This window comes from Miniopterus natalensis, chromosome 1 (genome assembly GCF_054644295.1).
Source record: "Miniopterus natalensis isolate mMinNat1 chromosome 1, mMinNat1.hap1, whole genome shotgun sequence".
Classification (NCBI taxonomy): Eukaryota; Metazoa; Chordata; class Mammalia; order Chiroptera; family Miniopteridae; genus Miniopterus; species Miniopterus natalensis.
Genome location: NC_142081.1, coordinates 120,821,512 through 120,842,662, shown reverse-complemented (window position 1 = coordinate 120,842,662; position 21,151 = coordinate 120,821,512). Strand labels below are relative to the sequence as shown.

Genomic DNA, 21,151 nt, shown 5'->3' with positions numbered 1-21,151 from the left:
GCTCCAGAAAATGATTTCTGTAATAATTAAAATACCACAGATAGACATTGCCTGAGGGATGTCTCTTTATGAGCAAATTAAAAATATGCCAAGCATATTGGGGTTATAAAGGAAATTCTGCATACACAATTTGAGAAAAGGTGGATGGAGGAAACCATCTTTAGATACAACTAAGGTATAAAATAAGATAGAAAATTGCTATCTATAAAATTATTTGAACATTGATGAAAAAATTTTAAAACATACTGCTACTTTCTTGAAAATACAGCTTTATTAGTCCAACAAATTTTATCAGTCTAAGAAAATACATATTTTTAACTGAATAAAGTAGTAAATATTATCTATCACTTGTATGTATCTTCAGTATCTGAAATATAGTGGAGATGCAAAGCTTAGTATAGTGCATGGCATAAAGTAGATGCTTAATGAATATTTGATTAATGAATATATGATTGAAGTAGAGATGGATAGGGATTTTTGTTGGTTCTTGTTAATGGATTATCTGAAGAAATTAAAGTAGTTCCTGGTCCATAGAAGGCACACAAGAAATATCTATGAAATGAATGAATGAAGATAGACACACACACACACAAATTAAATAATAAAAAAGATAGAGTCCTCAGAGAGAAATTACTACCAATACATGTTAAACTAGTTTTCACTATTCACTCATTATTTTAAAACATCTTTATAGCTGTTTTAATGACACATTTACTTTAATTATGATCTTCTTTTGATGTTATCTTATATTTTGAGCTACACATGAAAAAACTCAATGCAAACAATTGAAATAAGACTCAGGAAGTAGTGCTTCAAAAGTTCTGAAGTGAGCATTAGTTGTGTTGTTTCCCCCGGCTTAAATGATACTGAAATCATGATTTCAGGATAGAAGAAATCCTTAGTGAACTTAGGTATAGTAATTTGTAACTTAGGTCCAAGTAAAATGTTAATATAACTTAGTAAAAAGTAGAAAAAATAGGTACATTTCAATAATAAAATTTTTAATTGTGTACAAGTGTGAAATTTATATTATAAATACATTTGACATAATTTTTATTTATTCCTGGATATATATAAAACAAACGCATTTTTCTTGAGTATTTTCTTCACTAGACTAATAAACCTGGGGATAATTTCTTCACTTTGATTTTTCATAAAGCCCAGATGTTATTGATGGGGAGATCTCCACATCTCCACTGGTTGCTAGTGGGAGTGGGCTTCTTGTGATATCTCGAGAAAAGGAATTTTCTGAGCCTCACACAGGAGGATGATATATTGTTGAAAACTTTATTTCTGTGGAATCTAACCCCTGAGTTTCTAAGGTCCCATTTTCCTCAGTCCCACCATAGAATAAGTCCCATTTAGCAGAGTTAAAAATCAAAGCCAATGTCCAGAGTTTCCATTTCATGTTAGGGCATAGTCCAGTCCAGCATCAGGCTAGCTTAGTCTGTGTTTCTTGCTGCAGTCCATCAGTCCATTGCATATGAGGTCCATATGGCCATGGGCCATATGACTATGGAGGGAACATGGGCAAGAGCAAAGTCAAATTTTTGTGGGCTTGCAATGGCCCTGCCTACTCTAGCCAATCCATGGTTTCCCAGGCTTGACTGACTGGCACTGTCACCCCAGCTCATTGCACATGTGCCCATCTTCCCCATTGTTGGACCCCTTCCCCCAGTGACCTGCAAGGAATGGGCTGGTGGCTTCCTGGGGAGTGTGAAATTGCAGCTTCCTGGTGAAGCTGCCCCAATAGCCATGTTTACAATGTCTGGCCCCTTTTGCTATTATTAATAGCTAGCTAATTACAATGCTTGCACAGATATATGAGGAGTATTTCAATTGGCTAATGATAAAATGGAGTAAAACTTAAACTCAAGGCATATGAAAGGGATAGAGTAGCTGTAGAACCACTGTTTCCATAGTTAATTGACTGGAAACTGTGTTATTTGTAAAGAGTTCATGGTTCACACTGGCTTCATCAAGCTCTCCCTGAGGTCATCAGCTACTGATGCTCCGCTGTCCTCGTCTCTCTCCATTGAATACACCAGTAACATTGAACTTTGAGCTCCTCCAACTCTTGTTTCTGGGTCTTTACAAAATGCTCTTTGGATGCCTTTCCTATATGCCATCACTTTACCTAATTCTGGCTTAAGGATCTTCTGTAGGGGAAGATCTGTCCATTTGTTTCTCCTAAATCTTCTTGCAGTTAGCTCATATAACTACTTGCCTTTTAGAAACATTATTACACTTTCTCCATAAAGAGCTGAATTGTCTAGTTTTGTGTGTATTTACATAAGTTATTGTTCTAATGGCTTTATTCAATATGCTCTACAACCCCAATAGCCTTTCCTTTTTTTTCTTGAATAGAGGACTTTGTCATTATTTTCAACTTTCAATACATGATTCCCCCACAGTTTTCTGTGTTTTCATAAAATTCATAAATCATATAAGCAGGACATGTAATGAATTAATTAGTAGAACATCTCTCTCTGAAGGGTTAAAGGATTGCCAGCACTGATCAAGCTTGCTCTCTCTCTGGCTTCTGATATGGTGTTGACAGCCAAGCAAAGAGCTTCTTCAATAAATCCACTCTCATATTTAAGGTTTTCCAGATGTGAGAAGTAATTAAGTCTTTGCATTTACTGAAGCCTTGTGTGCTTTTCAAGAGGGAACTGGCATCTGTGGTGAATTAACTCTGCTTGAGTGCGTGTGTGTGTTCTGTGTATGTGTGTGTGTGTGAATGTACATATACACTAGCACACATGTGGCATTTGCCAATAGTCAAATGAGATCAGACCTGAAAACAAAACAAAACAAAAAGCTAATTGCAATAAACACCAAGAATTGTTGCAGCTATGTTTACAATAGAGACAATTGGGCTTTCTTTCTTTCTTTCTTTCTTTCTTTCTTTCTTTCTTTCTTTCTTTCTTTCTTTCTTTCTTTCTTTCTTTCTTTCTTTCTTTCTTTCTCTCTTTCTTTCTTTCTTTTTCTTTCTTTCTTTCTTTCTTCTTTTTTGCTGAACATTAAAGGAAAGAAGTGAAGATAATGAACTCATTTGTATCTGTGAAAGAATTAAAAAAAAAAAATGGTGAAATCCTGTTTCTCATAAAACATAAAATGAACATGCTTCAAAGATCTTAACTCATTAATTAATGAGGGCACCAGTAAGATGTTGCAATTGTTTCAAAGGTGAATTTGAAGAACCACACATAAATGAATAATAAGGAATGCTGAAATGAATTTACAAATAGATGTCCAAAGGGCCTATCAATAAGGCAATAATCAATCCCCCAGGAAACAATTAGTTTGCATTTGTGTGGATAAAGCATCATTAGCATAGCTATCAGCTTTCAACAATTTATGGGGTTGTAAAATAGTTCAAAGACAGTGAAAGGCCAAATTAGCCAGAAGGTAACACCAGATAAGACGCCAGGTAATCTTTTCTAATTCTTTTTTTCTGTGAGTTTCAAAGCCTTTTACAATTTTTCCTGCCATCTCACACAAAACTCCAGAAAAGGGATGCTTTTGGGGATATCCAAGCTGCTTGATCCTGCCTGGTCCTTTAGTTCTGGTTACAGGCCACATAGAGGCTACTCAAACCATGAGCTTCTTTCTCTTAGTGTAAAGGATTGTGGAAGTGATTGTAGTTTTAGCCTCATTGTTATTAAAGCTGAACTAATATCTTAAGTAAGTAGCAAATTAAACCGATGTCTTTCAGTCTGCTGGGTGCTTATGTTAATGTAGACTCTGAATAAGAATACTTTTTTCCTGTCAGTATATTTAGGAGAATACATATTTTAAATTTTGGCATCCCAACCACACCCAACCTGGAAATTGTTGTGTCAAAAATTATTTGCAGTTCCTTGTTTTACTACTCCAGTCCCAGTCTAGATGTGTGGTCTTCATTTGTGAGGAGGCTCTCTATTCGTGAAAACTGGAATAGGAACGCAGAAGAACACTCTATTAAATCTTATTTTAATGGCATAATTGGTAAGGGTGACAATTATTCAAGTTGCTTTGTGTTCTTTTGATTTCTACTTAACAAACCGTAATGAAATAGCCATTAAAAAGAAGATAAGCTTAATGAATGTAAATTGTAAAAATAGATGGAGCTAATATTAAGCTGAACTCTTTTATAAAGAAGACAAATTGCCCGAGAGAGCTTACATTTCTTGTTTTAAGAAATGATTCCCCCCTCATCTATTAGTAAAGTTCTCATTTGGACAGATGCCAAATGATGGGGAGATACATGAAGCAAAAGTAAAATAACCAGGAATTCAGCTGAGAACCTTCTGGGAGAGAGTCATAAAAAACACACACACCCACAAACAAAACATAACAACAACAAAACCAAACCCAAAACAAAATAAAAAAACCACCCAGGCAACTAAAAATGAGTATGTGAGACTACAAAGGCAGAGAAACAGTCAGATGAACTAATTCCTCTCTCAGCTAACCATTTAGGGTGAAGGTTTTATAATAAGAAATGTCAAATTATTATTTTTTATATCCAGAGTAATTTTATTTCTTTTTCTAATATGCTGGAAAGTTATATTTCATCAATGAAATTCATTTTTGCATGTTTAATTTTCAGATTAATAGAACAAACACCTTGAGTATAATTAAAAATAGGTTATGTTTTCTTCCATTGACTGATGCTAATGCAAATACGGGGCTTTCGCTCACATTAGTTACTTTCTTGTCTTTTACTGCAAGGCTGAGTTGTTGAAATGAATAAAAGCATCTTTTTTTCCCCTTCCTTTTCTTTAATTTTTTTCCATCACCATTTATCCCCTCCATGCCCTCTTCCACCTCCACCTGCCCCCCAATTCAATTTATCTCTGTAACTTTTCCTCAACTCAAAATTGAATCTCCATGTATTTCAGTTGTTTACTATGGCTTTTCATTTGCAAGTTACTTTATCATCATGTTGGGGGGAAACACATTTTGTGTCAGTGTAAAGAAAAGAAAAGAGAAAAAAGTGAAATAAATATGAAACATTTGTGAGAACACTGGAGACAGCCCAAAGCTACATGCCTTGTGATCGTATAGACATGATTCCTTGGCCAAGGGCTGGGTTCCCGAGATCTGAATGACTGGCGGGACTCTGCATTTTTTATGGAAATTTATTACTTACACATAAACATCAAACTCTAAAAAGATTAAAGTTTTCTGTGTTACAACAGGCAAGTTAGCTCTTACCTTCAGCCATGCGGTGTGAGGCCCTCTGGCCACTAAAAACATATTGATGGTATAGAGTGTTACCGTTTCCCATGAGAAGATCCCTTCCCATCAAGTGCTCTTCCTGGAACTGTGTACTTTTATTGGATAGTTGAAAACTCTTGTATTTGTAAGGATTTTTACTATTTTTAAGGCGCTTTGCTTTTATTAACTTCTGGCAATTCAGTTTTTCTTGTTTTAACTATGGAGAATTAGAGGCAGAGAGTGATTAAATAATTTGCCCCAGGGGATGTGAGAGAGCCAGTCCTGGAAGTGGGGGGTCTGGCTGTGGGTAATGTGATCCTCATTCTGAATCAGGGCATGGACCGAGCACTGACGCAAAGAGTGGATTACACAGAGCGAAATGCTCCATAAGCAACAGGGATTAGCAACCATACAGAAATTCCCCTTTGGGACTCCCTAAGGTGCAAATATGTATTAAAGTACAATATTTCACTTTTGTTTGCTTTTAAACGCGGACGATAGGAAATACTGAAACGTGCTAGCTATCCACGAATAGCATTTTCTTCTTAGGCCCCAAGTCACATTTTGGAGCTATTGACAAGAGTGCTTTGCAGTGATAAAGTGCAGGGCTTAAAATGCTTTAGAGAAAACTTGACATGAATTTTGTATTATACCTATAGGCGAAAGGAAAACTGCATTCAATCAAAAGTAATAATGTGTCCAGCTCGCCAAACCATCCATTAAGGAGTTCCTCCAGCAAGTCCTGAATGATGGGCTCCTTAGTCCCTGCCTTGTCTTAGCACTAAGTGTGCTTTACTCACACCGCACCCCGAGCACCAAGCAGGGTGCCTGGCGTAACATCACTTATTTGAATGCATGAACATAGGGCTCTAGTTAAATTCCGGTCCTAGTGCTCTGTTGAATAACTTTGTGAATAAGACTAACAATTAATTTCTCTTGACCATAGTTTTGTCCTCTGTAAAAGAGAGGGCTTTAGTGGGATTGATTTCTTAAGGATCCTCTTGGCTTTAAAATTTTGATTCTAAAACCTCAAATGGAAAATTTATGTTCACAGATGGTGTTTGGTTTTGCTTTCATAATGTTTGTGTATAATCTCAACAGATTATTCTCTTCCAGCACGGTGAAGAATCAATAAGAACTTATTACGTGATGGCAAATGAGAAAAAGCAGCCGTTGAAGTCCGATAAAGGTAATTCACCATGGAGACTAGATGTCACCATGAGCAACGCAAGTGTTGTCGCCTCAAACACTAGCCAAAAGATGCATCTTAGGCAGCTGTGGCAAGAGTTTCTCCCCATACTTCTAGAAGTTCTCAAGAAAAGCTTATAGAAAATGCTTTTCCCTGTTTCCAAACAAAGATAATGGAATAGGTCTTCTATCGTGTAGTCTTTTGGCAGAGGACTTTAGGGGATCCACACATTCTGCTCTCTAACGTATGGAGAATTTTCGTGTAGAATTCTCTGCACTGGCACGACAGGGCTGTTATTTTAAAGTTAAGTTTTACAAATTCAGTACCCTTGGGACATTTCTTTTTGGTATTTTGCTGATAAGCAGGATATGTGATGCCAATTAAGTTAGCCTGTATCAAAAATTGTTTCATGAAAAGACCAATGACTCTTCTAGATCACATTATTATTATTTTTTTTTCAGAATAGAACAGAGTTTTCCTAAGTACTATTTCACAGAAGAATGTTAGTTTTCTGGAGTATCAGATACATTAAAAAATAGGTAGGTAGGTAAGAAGCTTAGATTAGATGGATAGGATTTCATGTTTGGGAAATGCTGGGTTAAGCAAACAAGTACTTTTGTTTGGGTCTTTTTTTGGTTAATCTTCACCCAAGGAGTGAGGATAATTTTTTCATTGATTTTTTAGAGGGTAGAGGGGAAGAGAGAGAAACATCGATATGAGAGAGACACATTGATCCATTATCTCCCCCATGTGCCCAGACCGGGGTTGGGGATCGAACCTGCAACCCAGGTGCACACCCTTGACTGGGAACAGAACTCGAGACCTTCTGGTGCACAGGCCGACACTCTAACCACTGAGCATGCTGGCCAGGGAACAAATATTTTTCTTGATTATGGTTCTTCTCAGAGCTTCTAATGTGTCATTATGCTGTGTGGCTCTCTAGTGGCAGGGATAGAAATTAGTATGCAGGTTTCCCCAAACATGTTTGTTTAAGAAACCCCCTTTTTTCCTCCAGAGTGTTCTGTGGAACTTTAGCCTCATGGAACACAATTTGAGAAAATATTTATATATGATGACCATGCAGAACTTTTTCTCGTCAGAATTTTTAGTTTAGGCAAGGCCAAGGCCATTAAAAAAATAAGGTTAAAACTAGATATATCAAGAGAAAACAACATTATACTTGGCTATTTAGAATGATGTATTTTTTTGAATAAAGTTATATTTTATGTAATTTAATTATTCACCATAAGGTATTTTTAACTGTCCAGTGCTTATCTGCTATGGCTGTATAAATATTAACTTATTCTAGGATTTAAAAAACCAAATTGATAAATTATGAGTTGGATAGAATATTAGATTTGCCTAAATTGATATGAAAGGGTTTGCTTTGAGAAATATATTTTTAATTATATAACTAATGACATATACCACGTTATAAATATTGTTATAGTTTATTTTTCCAAACTTTTCTGAGTGTGTGGTTCACATAGAAGAATATACAAATAACTAGCAAATTTGTAAAAATTGACACAATAGGTAGAATTGAAAGAAATGACTGTTATTTTTTTGAAACAATGATGTTTTTAGAATTCTTCAGTGATATATCAACCTATGTTAACTTCGAATTCTCAGGTTTAATGATGTTTACAATTAAAATAATACAATAGCAATATAGGATTAACAGTTACAATTAACTCAGAATAGATTCTCTGAAGGGTTCAAAGAGCTTTTCAAAATAAATTACTAGCCTTTAATCAGCTAATATAAAGTACTTTTAAGAATGTGACAAGTACGTTTATATCTCATAAAAAATTTAACTTAGGTTAATGAAATGAGTTTGAATAATCCAGATTCACTATAGCAAACCAAGATATGTCTGACATTCTAGTGAAAGCTTTATTTAGAAGGAGTTGAGGAATTCTTTGAGATAACAGGCTTTTGACTGTGCTATCTTGAGCGTTAAAGCTGAGTGGTTTCCCAGAATCTTGAAGTCTTTTTCAAACTCTTTTACGCATGAATCGGATCAGTGAAATATAAATAAATTGTCCTTTTTGAATTCCTTGACCAGTTAAAAGAATGCTGGCTTTAAATGTTCATAAAACTGCATTTTGCTTGTTGAAATGTTATTTCCTCTTGGGTGGCCGGCCCTGGTCGGCCTCCCGGATCCTGTGCCATCCACTCACACGCAGTTGTGATAAGGAGAGTGGAGTGCGAGCTAAATAGGGAGGAGGCCCGGGCAAGGTCATTTCAGCCAGGACACTAGAGATGCTAAGATCTCAAGGGTGCTGCAGTACATAAACAGATGCTACATTAGCAAATTAAAACAATATATACACATACACACACACACACACACACACATAGAGAGAGGGAGAGAGGGAATAAAAATGAGGGTCCCTATATTCGAGGCTGCAAAAGATGAGACTGAAGATGAAAAGACGGAGGAAGAAGAAAGTGAAGACCAGGTGAGAGGGTGAGCAGCTGCTGAAGAGGGTGGTTGTTCCTCTAAGCTGACCATTAGAAATATGTTTCCTTTCCTTTTTTTTTTTTTTTTTCTGGACAGGTATTCTTTAAGCCTGTTATTGAAGACCTGAGCATGGAATTGGCCAGAAAATGCACTGAACTCATTAGTGATGTAAGTGGCTTGAGTAATTTTTGTCTCATTTTGCATGTGTCATGGAATATTATGTCACAGGATCGTAGAGCTGGAGAGAAAACTCTGAAACCACTTATGAAAACACAGTTGTTTTCCAGGTCATAGAACTGAGTCTAGAAATTTTAGGTGATTTTCCCAAAGTCACCCATACAGAGAATTTCTGTGTTCTTAATCCAGAATCCTGTCCCTTTATGGATTTCGGTCATTTTGGCACAAAATCATGAATTCAGAGCATATTCCTTTGAGAAACCAAAGCCTTTACAGTTTGTAAATTTGTAATTTTATAACGATCTAAAATGTTTTAGGAAGATCTCTATCCAAATGAATGATTTAAAAACACACACATTTGGAGCCTTTTGAGGAATATGATGAATGCAGTAGTTTTCCAAACCAAAGAAAATGTTTATAGTACCTATGTGCACATAACGTTGATTTTCAATTTAGAATATATGCATAATTGAACTGCATGTTAAGAACCCTGAACTAGATGATGATAGTAATGAAAAGGAGCATTTTTATTATGACTTTTTGCATTAACTGGGATCGGTTTATGTTATATTTCAAGGGAATCTTAGAATTGTAGAATTAACTCATTTATATATTTTTACAGTAAATAAACTAAAGTCTAGAAGCACAGGAAAAGTATTGCTTATGGGATGAGAATTTAGATGATTCTCATTAAAAGAGTAGTCAGAGAATTGCCTTGTTACAAAGGCTTGTCAGAAAGAGCCAAAGGATGGTGGGAATCATACCCCTTCCTATATATTTGACATGTGATGTAATTAAGTATTTCTTAGTGCTATTATTTAATAATAGCCATAAGCTACTGTATGTGAAAGTTTGTTGTAAACTGTAATAATAATACTGAAATGACACCAACAATAAAAATGAAATAAGCAATATTTAAAATTTATTGAATACTGTGTGCTAGGCAGTGAAGCTTGTGAGGTAGGTTCTATTGTTTTTCCCATTTTAGAGATGAGGAAGCAAAGGCTTAGAGAGGCTAAGTAACTTTCCTGGGTCACATAGTGAAGCAGTGGGGGTTTAAACACAAAGCACTCTCTCTTAGCCACACTGCTGTGTTATCTCTCACTATAAATTTCCATGCAGTTTATCTTACATTTATTAATTTTTACACTAATATTAGTAATAGTAACACTACCAATGTTTTTATTTTTTTAAAGTGTAAACAATTTTTAAAAATTATGTTTTTATTGATTTTAGAGTTAGAAGAAGGGAGAGAGAAAGAGAGAGAGAAAGAGAAACATAGATGTGAAAGAGAAATATTGATCAGTTGCCTCCCACACGCACCCTGGTTGGGGATCGAACCCACAACCTGGGCATATGCCCTGACCAGGAAGCAAACCAGCGACTTCCCAGTGCATGGGGTGATGCTCATCCAACTGAGCCTCACCGACCAGGGCACTACCAGTTTTCATTTGGAGCATATGAACTTAAATTTGAAATTATCTCTGTTATATTGTCTGAATGGCTAAATGGTTGTCTAAAATGTATATTTGAGGTTGCATTAATCATGGAGCTAAAACAGATGTAAAAATGGATGAGCTGCTGCACTGAGTTAGGTGGAGTCCCAGTCAAGTCTCCATGATGCCTCTGACAGCGCTCATCTGTTAGTGCCCACATTTAATTTAACGTGCCTGCCTTTTCCCTAGTCTCAAATTGGACTTAAAGACAAACCTTCGAGTCCCTTAGTTTTCTAATTCATTATATTCCAGAGGCCACCCATGTGTTTATCTGAGCCTTTTCGTTTGGTTGATGGCAGTCTGTCTGCAGCCTAGGTCATCAAGAGAATTTGGTGTGTTGTTTGCCTGCCAGGTAGAGTCCTAAATCCTGAAGCTTTAAGAAGCAGCCTTACATTCTTTTGACCAAATCACAAAGCTGGTGATCTACAGACCTAGGATTTGAAACAAGGTCTGACTCCAAGCCTTAGCCAACATGATGTCCTTCCTTTCTTGCTGTGTGCCAGGCACTCCACATACATTGTTGTACAATGTTATCTGCTCTATGGGCCTCAGTTCAGAGGTCTTGCAACCCAAGACCATCTTGTCCAAGGCTACCTGGCTAGTCAGGGGGTGGGGACAGAATTCAGGCTTAGGTCTGGCTAAGTCCGGAGCCACTTGTCATTCCGCTCCATTTAAAAAAAAATTGTTTTTTTAGAGGAAAAGGGTAGTTTTATGGGTTTCTCTTCAGAGAGAAGCCTTTCTACACCCCTTCATCATCACTCTAGCTGTCTCTCTTTGGACCTCTTCTAGCTTTCATATGTCTTTATTGGGGAGGGATAAGCAGATCTGCACGCAGCAGTCCAGATATGGATGGCTTGGGATTGTAAGTAAGATGGGACGATGTTTCCTTTTGCTACATGCACCCTTTGTGATGATATTTAGAGTTTCTTGGACTTGCGGCTACATAGAGCTATTAGATCAATCCCTCTAGGACATGTTTCTCAGCCTTTTATAGTTCTGATTTCTGACTTGTAGCTAATTGCTTAGGGCTCATCAACTTTTCATAATAGTTTGAATGATTTTCACCTTGCTAGGGATGAATGTCATCTGTAGTTGTCTGCCCTCTGGCAAAGCCCTTTGAGAGCTTTCCCAGTTCAGCTTTTTCAGTTTGACATTTTGCTCTCCCTGAGAGCTTGGGGTCACCAGCAGACCTGCAGACTTTGCTGTATCATGTCCTTGCCAGATAATTTATTAAAATGTAAATAAGATTGGTATAGAGAGAAGTCCTGGGAAGACTGCACTGTTTAGAATTTTCCATTTTTCAGATCAGGTGCCTTCATTTTGGGGATCAGAATGAGGCATTTTTCAAGTTTTCTTTGCCCTACCTAGTTTCTGCTTTGCACTTGCCCTGCCCATGTTGTAGGATTTCCCTCTGCATAACTCACATCCTAATCTAGAAGACAGCACCTGACCTCTGAGGCAGCCTCTTTTATTTTCCTGTTAACCAAGTCATGCTTCTTATTTCCCCCAGACAACCCCTCTCTGTTATTTCATCGTTAGTCAACTATCTACTCAATCTCTTGAATAAATTGAACCTATTGACAAGATTGAACAGTCAGAATCATGGATCTAGAGGCCTTTTGTCAAGTGGACATACAAACATTAGGTTAAAGGTGACCTTTTGTATGTTTCTTGTAAATTAGGCATAAAGTCCCTGCAGAGCAAGTTTGGCCACATCTGCATGAAGCCTCTGACTCAATGTTTTGGTTCAAACCTTTTTATGGTATTCATGTACAATGCAGCAGAAAGAACATTTTCCAGGCAAATGACCATTGGGTGTTGTGGGTAAATCCATCCAGTGCTGAAAACATTGGAGTCGTGATTTCCCCTCCAGAGAAAACTCTGAATATGTTAGAGAACCTGGGACAGCAGCCTTGGCTGTGAGCAATCAGTTAACAAATAGGAATGGAGCCCTGGTTCGTTCTTCCAGGATTTACTGCCTCTAGCAATATGGCTTTGTTTGCGAAAAGACTTTCTAGGTATTTTAGGTTAAGAAAGCTTGTAAAAGGAAATATCTTCAAACATGTCTACATCTGTTATTCACTTTCAGCCATTGGCTAATCTCATACTAAAGTGAAAGAAAGTAGGTGATGCAATTTAACTCTCATTTTAGTTGAGACATGGTGGGATTAATGGGTGAGGTCAAAGCAGACAGTAAATATTTTGGTCATCTTAATGATCATTAAGTCACCAACTTCGCCCTTTTTTCTCTTGATCAGAACATAACTTGTTTGGTATATTGGTTACGAATACAGAGGGCTACAAGTAACAGAAAAACCCTGGCACAAAGGTTTGCCAAATGGATATTTCTTTCACACATGAAGCCTGGAGGTAGAGGGTCCAGTCTTGGCATATTTGATGATATTAGTTTCTCAGATTCCTTTTCTTCTGCTCTGTCAAAATTAGTATGGTGGCTTTTGCCTTATTATGACATCATTGCTGCTGCACCCCTGTGACTAGGGAAGGAAAAAGGTGGAAGGGCTATGTGTCAAAGGGCTATGCCAGCAAGTCTCTCCCTTTATACCAGAAACACCAGGACACCACTAATGTCTTATAACCAGAGCTGGGCACCTGGCCTTTCCAGGCCAATCACTAGCCAAGAGAGATGAGAAAACTATGGTTTAGAGCAATTTGTCCTCTGGGGCTGGGGGAGGGGTCTGGCTACTCTCATAAATACATTTGGGTTCTGCTACTAAGGAAGACAGGGCTTGGATAGGCAATCCATCTACGAGAGAGCCATGCTTGTCTTAGGAATATAGACACTGTTGTATTAGGAAACGGCTATCTGCTCAGTGATTGTTATTTTACTGAAGATTTTGTGTCAGCCATCGGTGCAATTTCCTTTCATCTGTCTCCTCCTGGTATAGGAAGGCTACTAATAAGTGACTTTTTTTAATATAAAAATTCAAAATAATGTGGTATTGCCATTCATATTGTATAATTCATGAGAAATTAGAAAGGCGTATGTGTTTGTATCTTTTAAATAAAGACCAAAGAAAGAAATGGAGTCCACACTGAAGACTCAACTGTTCGCCTGCATAGCAAGGGAAGTAAGCACTTCACCGTTATCCCTGCTCCCTTCCTGAACATTCTGCTCAGGTCAGAGCTTATCAGGAGGCTGTAGCCCTGCACATACCACTGCAGAGAAGAATGCGAATGTGAGAGGGAAAGATGGTGGTGAAAGATAAAAATAATGAGGCAGACTTAAGCCTAATGACAGGCTATTTTCCCTCACACTTATTATATACCAGGGATACTTTTTGCTTCCCTCCATATGATCAAAATAGCCCACTATTTATCTTACTGCCTTTAACAGCTTAATTACTAGTGATTGAGGAGGGTGATTTGCAGAGGCCTAAAATTATGGCTAATCTCTGAGAAGAAAAAAAAGGAATTTAGTGCTCAGATAAGATAAATATGCTCTAATGTTGATTTCATGAATAAAGCAAATGTTTAATGTGGTAGGCATATGACATCTAAGAGTCACAGCAGTGGAATATGGTATTTTGAAATAACGTTATTTAGTATGTTCATATCTGGTATGGTCAAAGAATGCCCTTCAGATCAGGTTTGCATGTGGTAAAATCCCTGGGTAATGTTTGTGTGTAACGTCAATGTTAGTCATGCCCTTTAAGAACCAGGTAGTATATAGAATTAAACTTTACTTTTAGGTTATAATTAGGGAGCCCATGGGCCTTTTTTTCAGCCTAAGCATTTACGGTCTTGGGTAGATAAGCATGACTTTATTACAGGGTGAGATAACTTTTAGCAAATACCTTCACCCTCTCAACTAGTCATAAATGTTGCCTCCCCAGTGTTCAGATTGGGCGGCAATTGTGACAGTGGGATTACATTTTAGGCCCTTTTCTATAATTCCTAATTCCTCTTTGGCTCATGTGTCCACACAGGGTCTTTCCCCAGAACAACAATTCTGGCCTCTTCCCAAGAAAAAAGGGGTGACTCGTTTTACTAGTCAGCACAAGTGGAGGAACGAGCATGCTCAGCAAAGCCTCTCTGATCTTTTTCTTGCTCTTCTGCTTAGTCACAGCAAGGGGGCATTCTGGAATAATCTCAGCCACGTGGCAAACTTTCTGGGCAGGTTCTATTTTTGTTGGGGAGGGGAAGGAGGATGGGAGGCCTATGGGTGCTCATAAACTGGTTAAGTTTGAATTAATTAGTTACTAATAACTGGAATTAATTAGTAACAGAAAGCCCACGGTGGCCACAATTTAAGTTCCTTCCTCTACTCCAGCAGTTCTAGGTAACGATGCTAATATAATAGTAATCTCCGTTTGTTTAATTTCTGCCTCGGCTTCTTAAATGGTTTTTAAATGGTTTCATCTGTCCTGAGGACTACTTGTTTTAAACCTAGAGGTAGGCAGCTATATTTCTGTTTGACCGCAGGCTTAACTATTAAGGTCAGTGGCTTAAAAGTAACAAACTAGGCAACAGGATTCATAATCATTGTGGGTCCGACACATGTGATCCTTGATGACAACTGGACCCTCGTGAATCTGAAGAAGAGGCTTTCTTTATGATGCCTTTCGCGTCTGCAGTTCTGGGCTGGATATCAGTTTACTTGATTTGGCTTATTTTGAGCATCATTTCACATTTGAGTATTTACTTCCGAAGATGGGCTTTCTCATGTGAATTCTTCTGGTCAGCAATGGGCCATTGAAGTTGTTTTTCTTCTTCTTCTTCCTCTTACGTGACTTATTCTCTCTTTTAGATCCATTATAAAGAGGAGCATAGGAAGTCTAAGGACAAGTGTACGTTTGTGACCGACACGCCTATGCTAAACCATGTAAAAAATATTGGCGCTTTTATTTCTGAGGTAAGTTATCAAAAAACTTGCAAAATGGCTTGCATTGTCTTTTTATATTTATGCAGATAAAAGTCTGTGCATTGAAGTTGAAGAATAATATTTTCAAGAGCACTACTGAATGTTGGCAATATCTATATAATTTTGTAATTCTCTGCGCTATCAATTAACTCATGCAAACTGATGTATTTTACCGTCTGTGGTTGATACGTTTTATTACATGTCTGTGTTTTGATTCCAAACCTTTCTTATTTATAAAGAATTATTCTTGAAAAGGGTTATATATATATGTTTACATTTTAATTTTCACCAAGGATATGTTCTTATTGATTTTTTTTAAGAGAGAGGATTGAACCTGCAACCTTTTTGGTGTAAGGGACCACACTCCAACCAACACAGCCATTCAGCCAGGGCATTGAAAAGATATTTTTATTCAATAAGTAGAAAGTACTGCCAAAATAGTCTTAGAAGTTTCATATTTTATTTCCTAACAGACTAATTAGTTATGAGTCATTGAATATAACTTTGAAAATATTTACCAGCTGATTCCATAAAATATGTTACTTTTGGTGAAGCATTTTTAAAATAAATTTAAGTTATTTTTGAGTAGGATTGGCTCAACAGAGATACTGACTGTGAAACCACAGGTTTTCCAGCTGAAAAATCATATAGTCTCTTCCTGAGAGCATTTAGGACCACAGTAATTGCTGCATTGAAAAGAATAGTCTTAGCAGTGATTTCGGTGATGAGGCATTTCTGTCGTCTGTGAATGGATCCCTTAGAAGAGATAAACTTGACAAGAGAGTGAGTAAAATGACTGACCTCTAGTGTTTCATATGTTGGAAAATGATCTATATGATATTCTCGGGATTATTTCTGCTAACATGAAAGCATTGTGAGGAAAATTGGTACTTTTTTTTTTATTAAGTACCCAAATCCAAAGAGTTACAGGAACACAAGGTTTAAACAGGTTACATGCTCAATAATTCAACCTTCAAATCTAGTTCTGAGTGGAAGTCACATCAGAGACTTGTCGACAGAGTGGAAAAACACAGTTTTGTCATTTCTCTTGTGCCGAGAAATTCTTGATGTTCTTAATTATTAATTGATGTGTTGTCCTGAAGGAGTTAACTGCATAGTAAAAACATGGAAGTGGGAAACCTGTTGTGTTACTTTGAACTTAACCTTCCGAAGAGGACATGGTGGATGAGTGTTTCTTTTTAAGAGTAGTGACTGAGATCACTTAGGAACAGTGCAGACTGGAGGGGTGAGGGGCAGAAGCTGAAAAACACATCTCGCCTTCATCGCTGTAGGAGGGTAAGAAGAATGGAATAAAGGGCCTCTGTCCTTTGCACTCAGGTCCCAGACAGGATGTTCTAACAGCTCGTATTTTCTGGAGCAAGTCAAATGTCTCATCACTCTCAGATTTTTCTTTGCTGATTAAACATATCAAACTGTTAATGCACACAAATAGATTTACTTATAGAAATGCACATGGGTTTAAACAGTCATTTTTCCTTGGGTGTCTCCTTTAAAGGTTTCTCCACAGTAACCTGGATTTGCCTTTCTTCAAAGTATGTTTGTCAGGTCCAGGATTAAAATGCTCTTCAGGTTTTTAAATTCATTCTGTTTCTGAAGAAAGTTTCTTTTTATTTTTTAATATTCCCTGTAAAAAGAGGCATGCTTATTTGTTTTTTTCCTTTCTCCCCATCAGGCAAAATACAAAGGCACCACCAAGGCGGACCTCTCAAACTCTCTCTACAAGCAGATGCCAGCCACGATCGACAGCGTCTTTGCAAGAGAAGTTACGCAGCTTCAGAGTGAGGTGTGCTTTCCCCACACTCTTACATAGCTCTGTAGAGAAAACACGCAATCTGATATAAATTATTCAGCATTTTTAAAAGTTCTTCATATTGAGTACTGCGTATTGAATAAAACCTGAGAGCTGCATTGTGTTTTTCATTTAGAATACCCCAGGCTACCCAAAAGAGCCTCCATCAGGTGGAAGTGGCCGTTTTGGTAATTGCCAGTTGCAGATGAACTTAAGAACTGTCATCATGTAAACTCATGTTGAATCCACAGGCGTTCAGGAGTAATTTTCACTTTATAGTACATCAATACATAAGAAATACTCAATACATTTAATGTATTGTATTTCTTAAAACAGAATTTTAAAACAGAATATTTCACCTCTTTCTCTCTCATCTTACTGCTTTCTTTTCTTCATAACACAACCTGATTTTGTTTGTTTTTTACTTTATTAATCTGTTAGTTGATTCCATAAGAGACATGAGAGCATGGACCTCGTTTGTCTTGTTCCCTGCTCTACCTCTGTGCTTAGAACAGTCCCTGGCACATAGGGAATGTTCAGTAAATACTTATAAAATAGATTTTTATTCAAGTTGTTGATTTCCTTTCCAAGGAAATGTTTTGTTTTACATAATTTATATTCTTCATGCTACATTTTAGGTTAAAAATAATAGTAAACACGTAGAAATGCTGACTGTATGCCAGGTGCTGTTATATGCATTTCATAAATATTTATATCATTTTGTCCTCACAAGCACTCTATGAGATATTCCCATTTTGGAAATGTGGAAACTGAAGCACAGAGAGGTTAAGTGACTTACCCTAGGTTACACAGTCAATAAATGGTCGAGTCTCATTTCTTTGTTTTTATCCTCACTTGAGGATATTTTTTTCGTTGCTTTTCATAGACGGAGGGAGGGAGGGAGGGAGGAGAGAGAGAGACAAACATCGATGTGAGAGAGACAGTTCGATTGGTTGCCTCTCACACTCGCCCCGACTGGGCTTGGGGATCAAGCCTGCAACCGAGGTAAATGTCCTTGGCTAGAATCAAACCCGGGACCCTTCAGACCATGGGCTGATGCTTTAGCCACTGAGCAAAACTAGCTAGGGCCAGAGTCTCATTTCCTAACCACACACTGTACCATCTCTTTCTTACCAATTCTGCCCCCTTTTTCTCATTAAACAAGTTTACTTTCTCCAGAATCTTTTCACTTTTAAGTAGAGAATACCTAGATAATTTTAAAATAGTCTGAAAATAGATTACTCTTGAAAAATGCAGAGCATAGTTAGCCTTGGCATGACCTCTTTAAGTCCTTTGTTATTACAAATTTAAATGTCCACTGTGTACCCAACTTGGCAGTAGGCTAATCTCAGCTGTGCAACATGAGGCTAAAAATATACGATGTTAAAGTCTGGCGAGGCTCACCGTGGCTAATATGCCCTCCATTTTTTTTTTTTTTTCTTCGTTGCCCACATCTGGTCACCTAAGTTCTTGCTGATAATATGGACTACTTTATAAAGCAAATAATTCTAACAAAACACTTGATATGTGACAAACAATAATTAAGCAATAAAGAAGGAAAAGAAAAAAAATCTATTTTTATACTTACTTGGGAAGGTAACAGTTTTCAGATATTTACATCTTCATTGCTTAGGAAATGCATGACTTTTCTCACCTTTCATAGCATAAATAGATCTATAGTATGCAAACATGTGCAACACAGAACATGAAGAATAATCCATGTTGTATATCTAGGAATCTGGGGGTTTCTTTGCAAGAAAGTTCATCACTTACACCTTTAATATGTGTCACCCTGTAGTAGAATATGCACCCTGGGAAAGATATGTTTTTGCTCTTAAGGAGCAGCGCTGCCCAGTATTGTAATTAGTCACTGAACTTGTTGATAAGGAAAAACCTGGAGCCTGAATAAAGGTGTCTGGTTCAAAGATTTATGTAATTGTAATAACATTACTTTAGTCTTACGTACATCAGTTTTATTATTTTTAAAATTGCAGTCCTCAAAGCTTATCTGGTAATAAGATAGTCAAGAAAGTAAAAGGATTTGACAGCATCTGTGATAAAAAACAACAAATAACTAACCTTTTACTGTGTCAAATTGTATCAGATTTGAGCTAACCTAAATTAGAGTATTAGCCAAATCTGAAATTTAATGGCATTCTGGGTTCTAATGAAAAATTTCCTAAACTTTTGTTACCGGAACAAAATACTATCTTAAAACCAATTTGCAGTCTCAGATGCTTACATTCAAACTAGAGCGGTATGGTGAAGTTAGCTATATTAATACTCCCTATAGAAAATGACTAATAGAAACCCTTCAAAAAAAGAGAGGGGAAGATGTGTGGAGATTTTAGGAAGCCATTTTATTAGATATTCCTCATTAAAAATGTTATAAACACAGATCACAAAGAAAGCTCCTGGAAATGGATGGATTGTGCCACGAAGCAGTGAAATCCTTTCCCCCAGGGCTGTTTCAGGCAGAGGCTAGGTCATCCCTCATCACAGGAGTAATGCAGGCTGCTCAGGCATCTGCACCAGGAGGTTTGCGAGAGCCTATGTTTTTAGCTATTTGGCCCCACAGTCCTGTTTCAGGGGCATCAGAGGTGTCTGTGCTATCAGTTAGAAGCACATTTACCTATGTAGCAGTTATCAAATAGACTGTAACTTAGAAACCTATGTACATCTTTTATATGCATATATGAGATATAAAGATATACTATGTGATCAAATACCTAAGGTAAATATATATTATTACTTACATAAGCATATTTATATATAAAGTATGTAAGACCATTGCAAGTGTCCTCCACTAGGTAGGTGTCCAGTACCATAGCAACCTTGATTCTCAGGGTATAAAGAAAACAAGTATTAATCCAGGGGAATGCCACACAATAATGACAAGTCCTAGGAAATCAAATTTATCAGGAAATTTATTAGCTTGACGTAATTTTCCATTAGCTATTTTAAAGATGGAAATGAATATGATAAATTAAAGTTCAGCCACCTCCAATTTGATGTAATCTTAATTCTGAAGTGGTGCTTAGTAACAGCTATAAATGAAATGACTGTTTTAATGCTGCAAGTAGAAAATTACATAGCCTTTTTAAAAGAGTGCCTTTTAAAACCTTGTTTGATGACTCACCATTTCAGGGATAACCCACAAAACGATTGGCTGTATTGGTTACGTTTATGAAGTCCCAAGTATGATAGTCTAAGATTCAAAATAAACCAGGCACCCAGCAAAAAGGAGACAGGCACAACCTAGCTCTTTTTATTTAAGTAGAAGAAACATATATCATAGAGTTTTTTTTCCTGGCTTAATAGACTTGTCTGTCCCTCCCCACCCATATTAAACTCCTCCTCCTTCCCCCAAATACATAATATAGAATAATGGAACTAAATGCAGGTTCTTAATGGGTTTCTTGTTTAACATAGTTAATTGGTGAAAAACATAAAGATATGTTTATTAGAGTTTGATATCCTGATGGATTAAATCACTGGACAGACTCTGACAAGATGAATGATCTCTGGGCTAACATGAGTGCTGCATGCAAGCCCTAATAATCAGCCAGATATGCAGGACTGGGTGTGGGAACAGGGCTGGGTGGGACTGAACAAGACTTAAGGGTGTTAGTTGACAGAAATCTCAACATAACCATCAAAAGAAAACAGTGTGATCCATGGATGCATTAATCACATTTAGCACATGAGAGGTGGTAGGTAGTCTGGATTAAATTGAATGATTCTAATTAGAATAGGTCAGACCGTATCTGGAACATGTGAGCACCTTAAGAAAGAGATGAATAAATTGGAATTTGTGCTGAGGAGCTCAGTTAGGGAGTACAGGGGTTCAGCGGTTCAACCGGTGCAGACGGTCTAGAAGAAGGGAAGTCATCGACAGCTGTGTTCCCCTGTGTAAAGTTCTGTC

At 37.2% G+C, this 21,151-nt stretch overlaps 2 protein-coding genes across 3 annotated transcripts in view; both read left to right on the top strand.

Moving 5' to 3' along the window:
• LOC107546344 (LIM zinc-binding domain-containing Nebulette) overlaps positions 1 to 21,151 on the top strand; it is a 341,718-nt gene that overhangs the window by 227,545 nt on the left and 93,022 nt on the right. The window lies entirely within an intron of this gene.
• The window catches only part of LOC107546343 (nebulette-like), a 93,276-nt gene that overhangs the window by 43,912 nt on the left and 28,213 nt on the right, over positions 1 to 21,151 (top strand). The window contains exons 5-8 of the mRNA XM_087817686.1: positions 6,322 to 6,394; positions 8,958 to 9,029; positions 15,303 to 15,407; positions 17,110 to 17,220. Of these exons, the coding sequence (XP_087673812.1) occupies positions 8,991 to 9,029; positions 15,303 to 15,407; positions 17,110 to 17,220 (255 nt within the window). The 5' untranslated portion in view covers positions 6,322 to 6,394; positions 8,958 to 8,990. The remainder of the gene's footprint in view (positions 1 to 6,321; positions 6,395 to 8,957; positions 9,030 to 15,302; positions 15,408 to 17,109; positions 17,221 to 21,151) is intronic.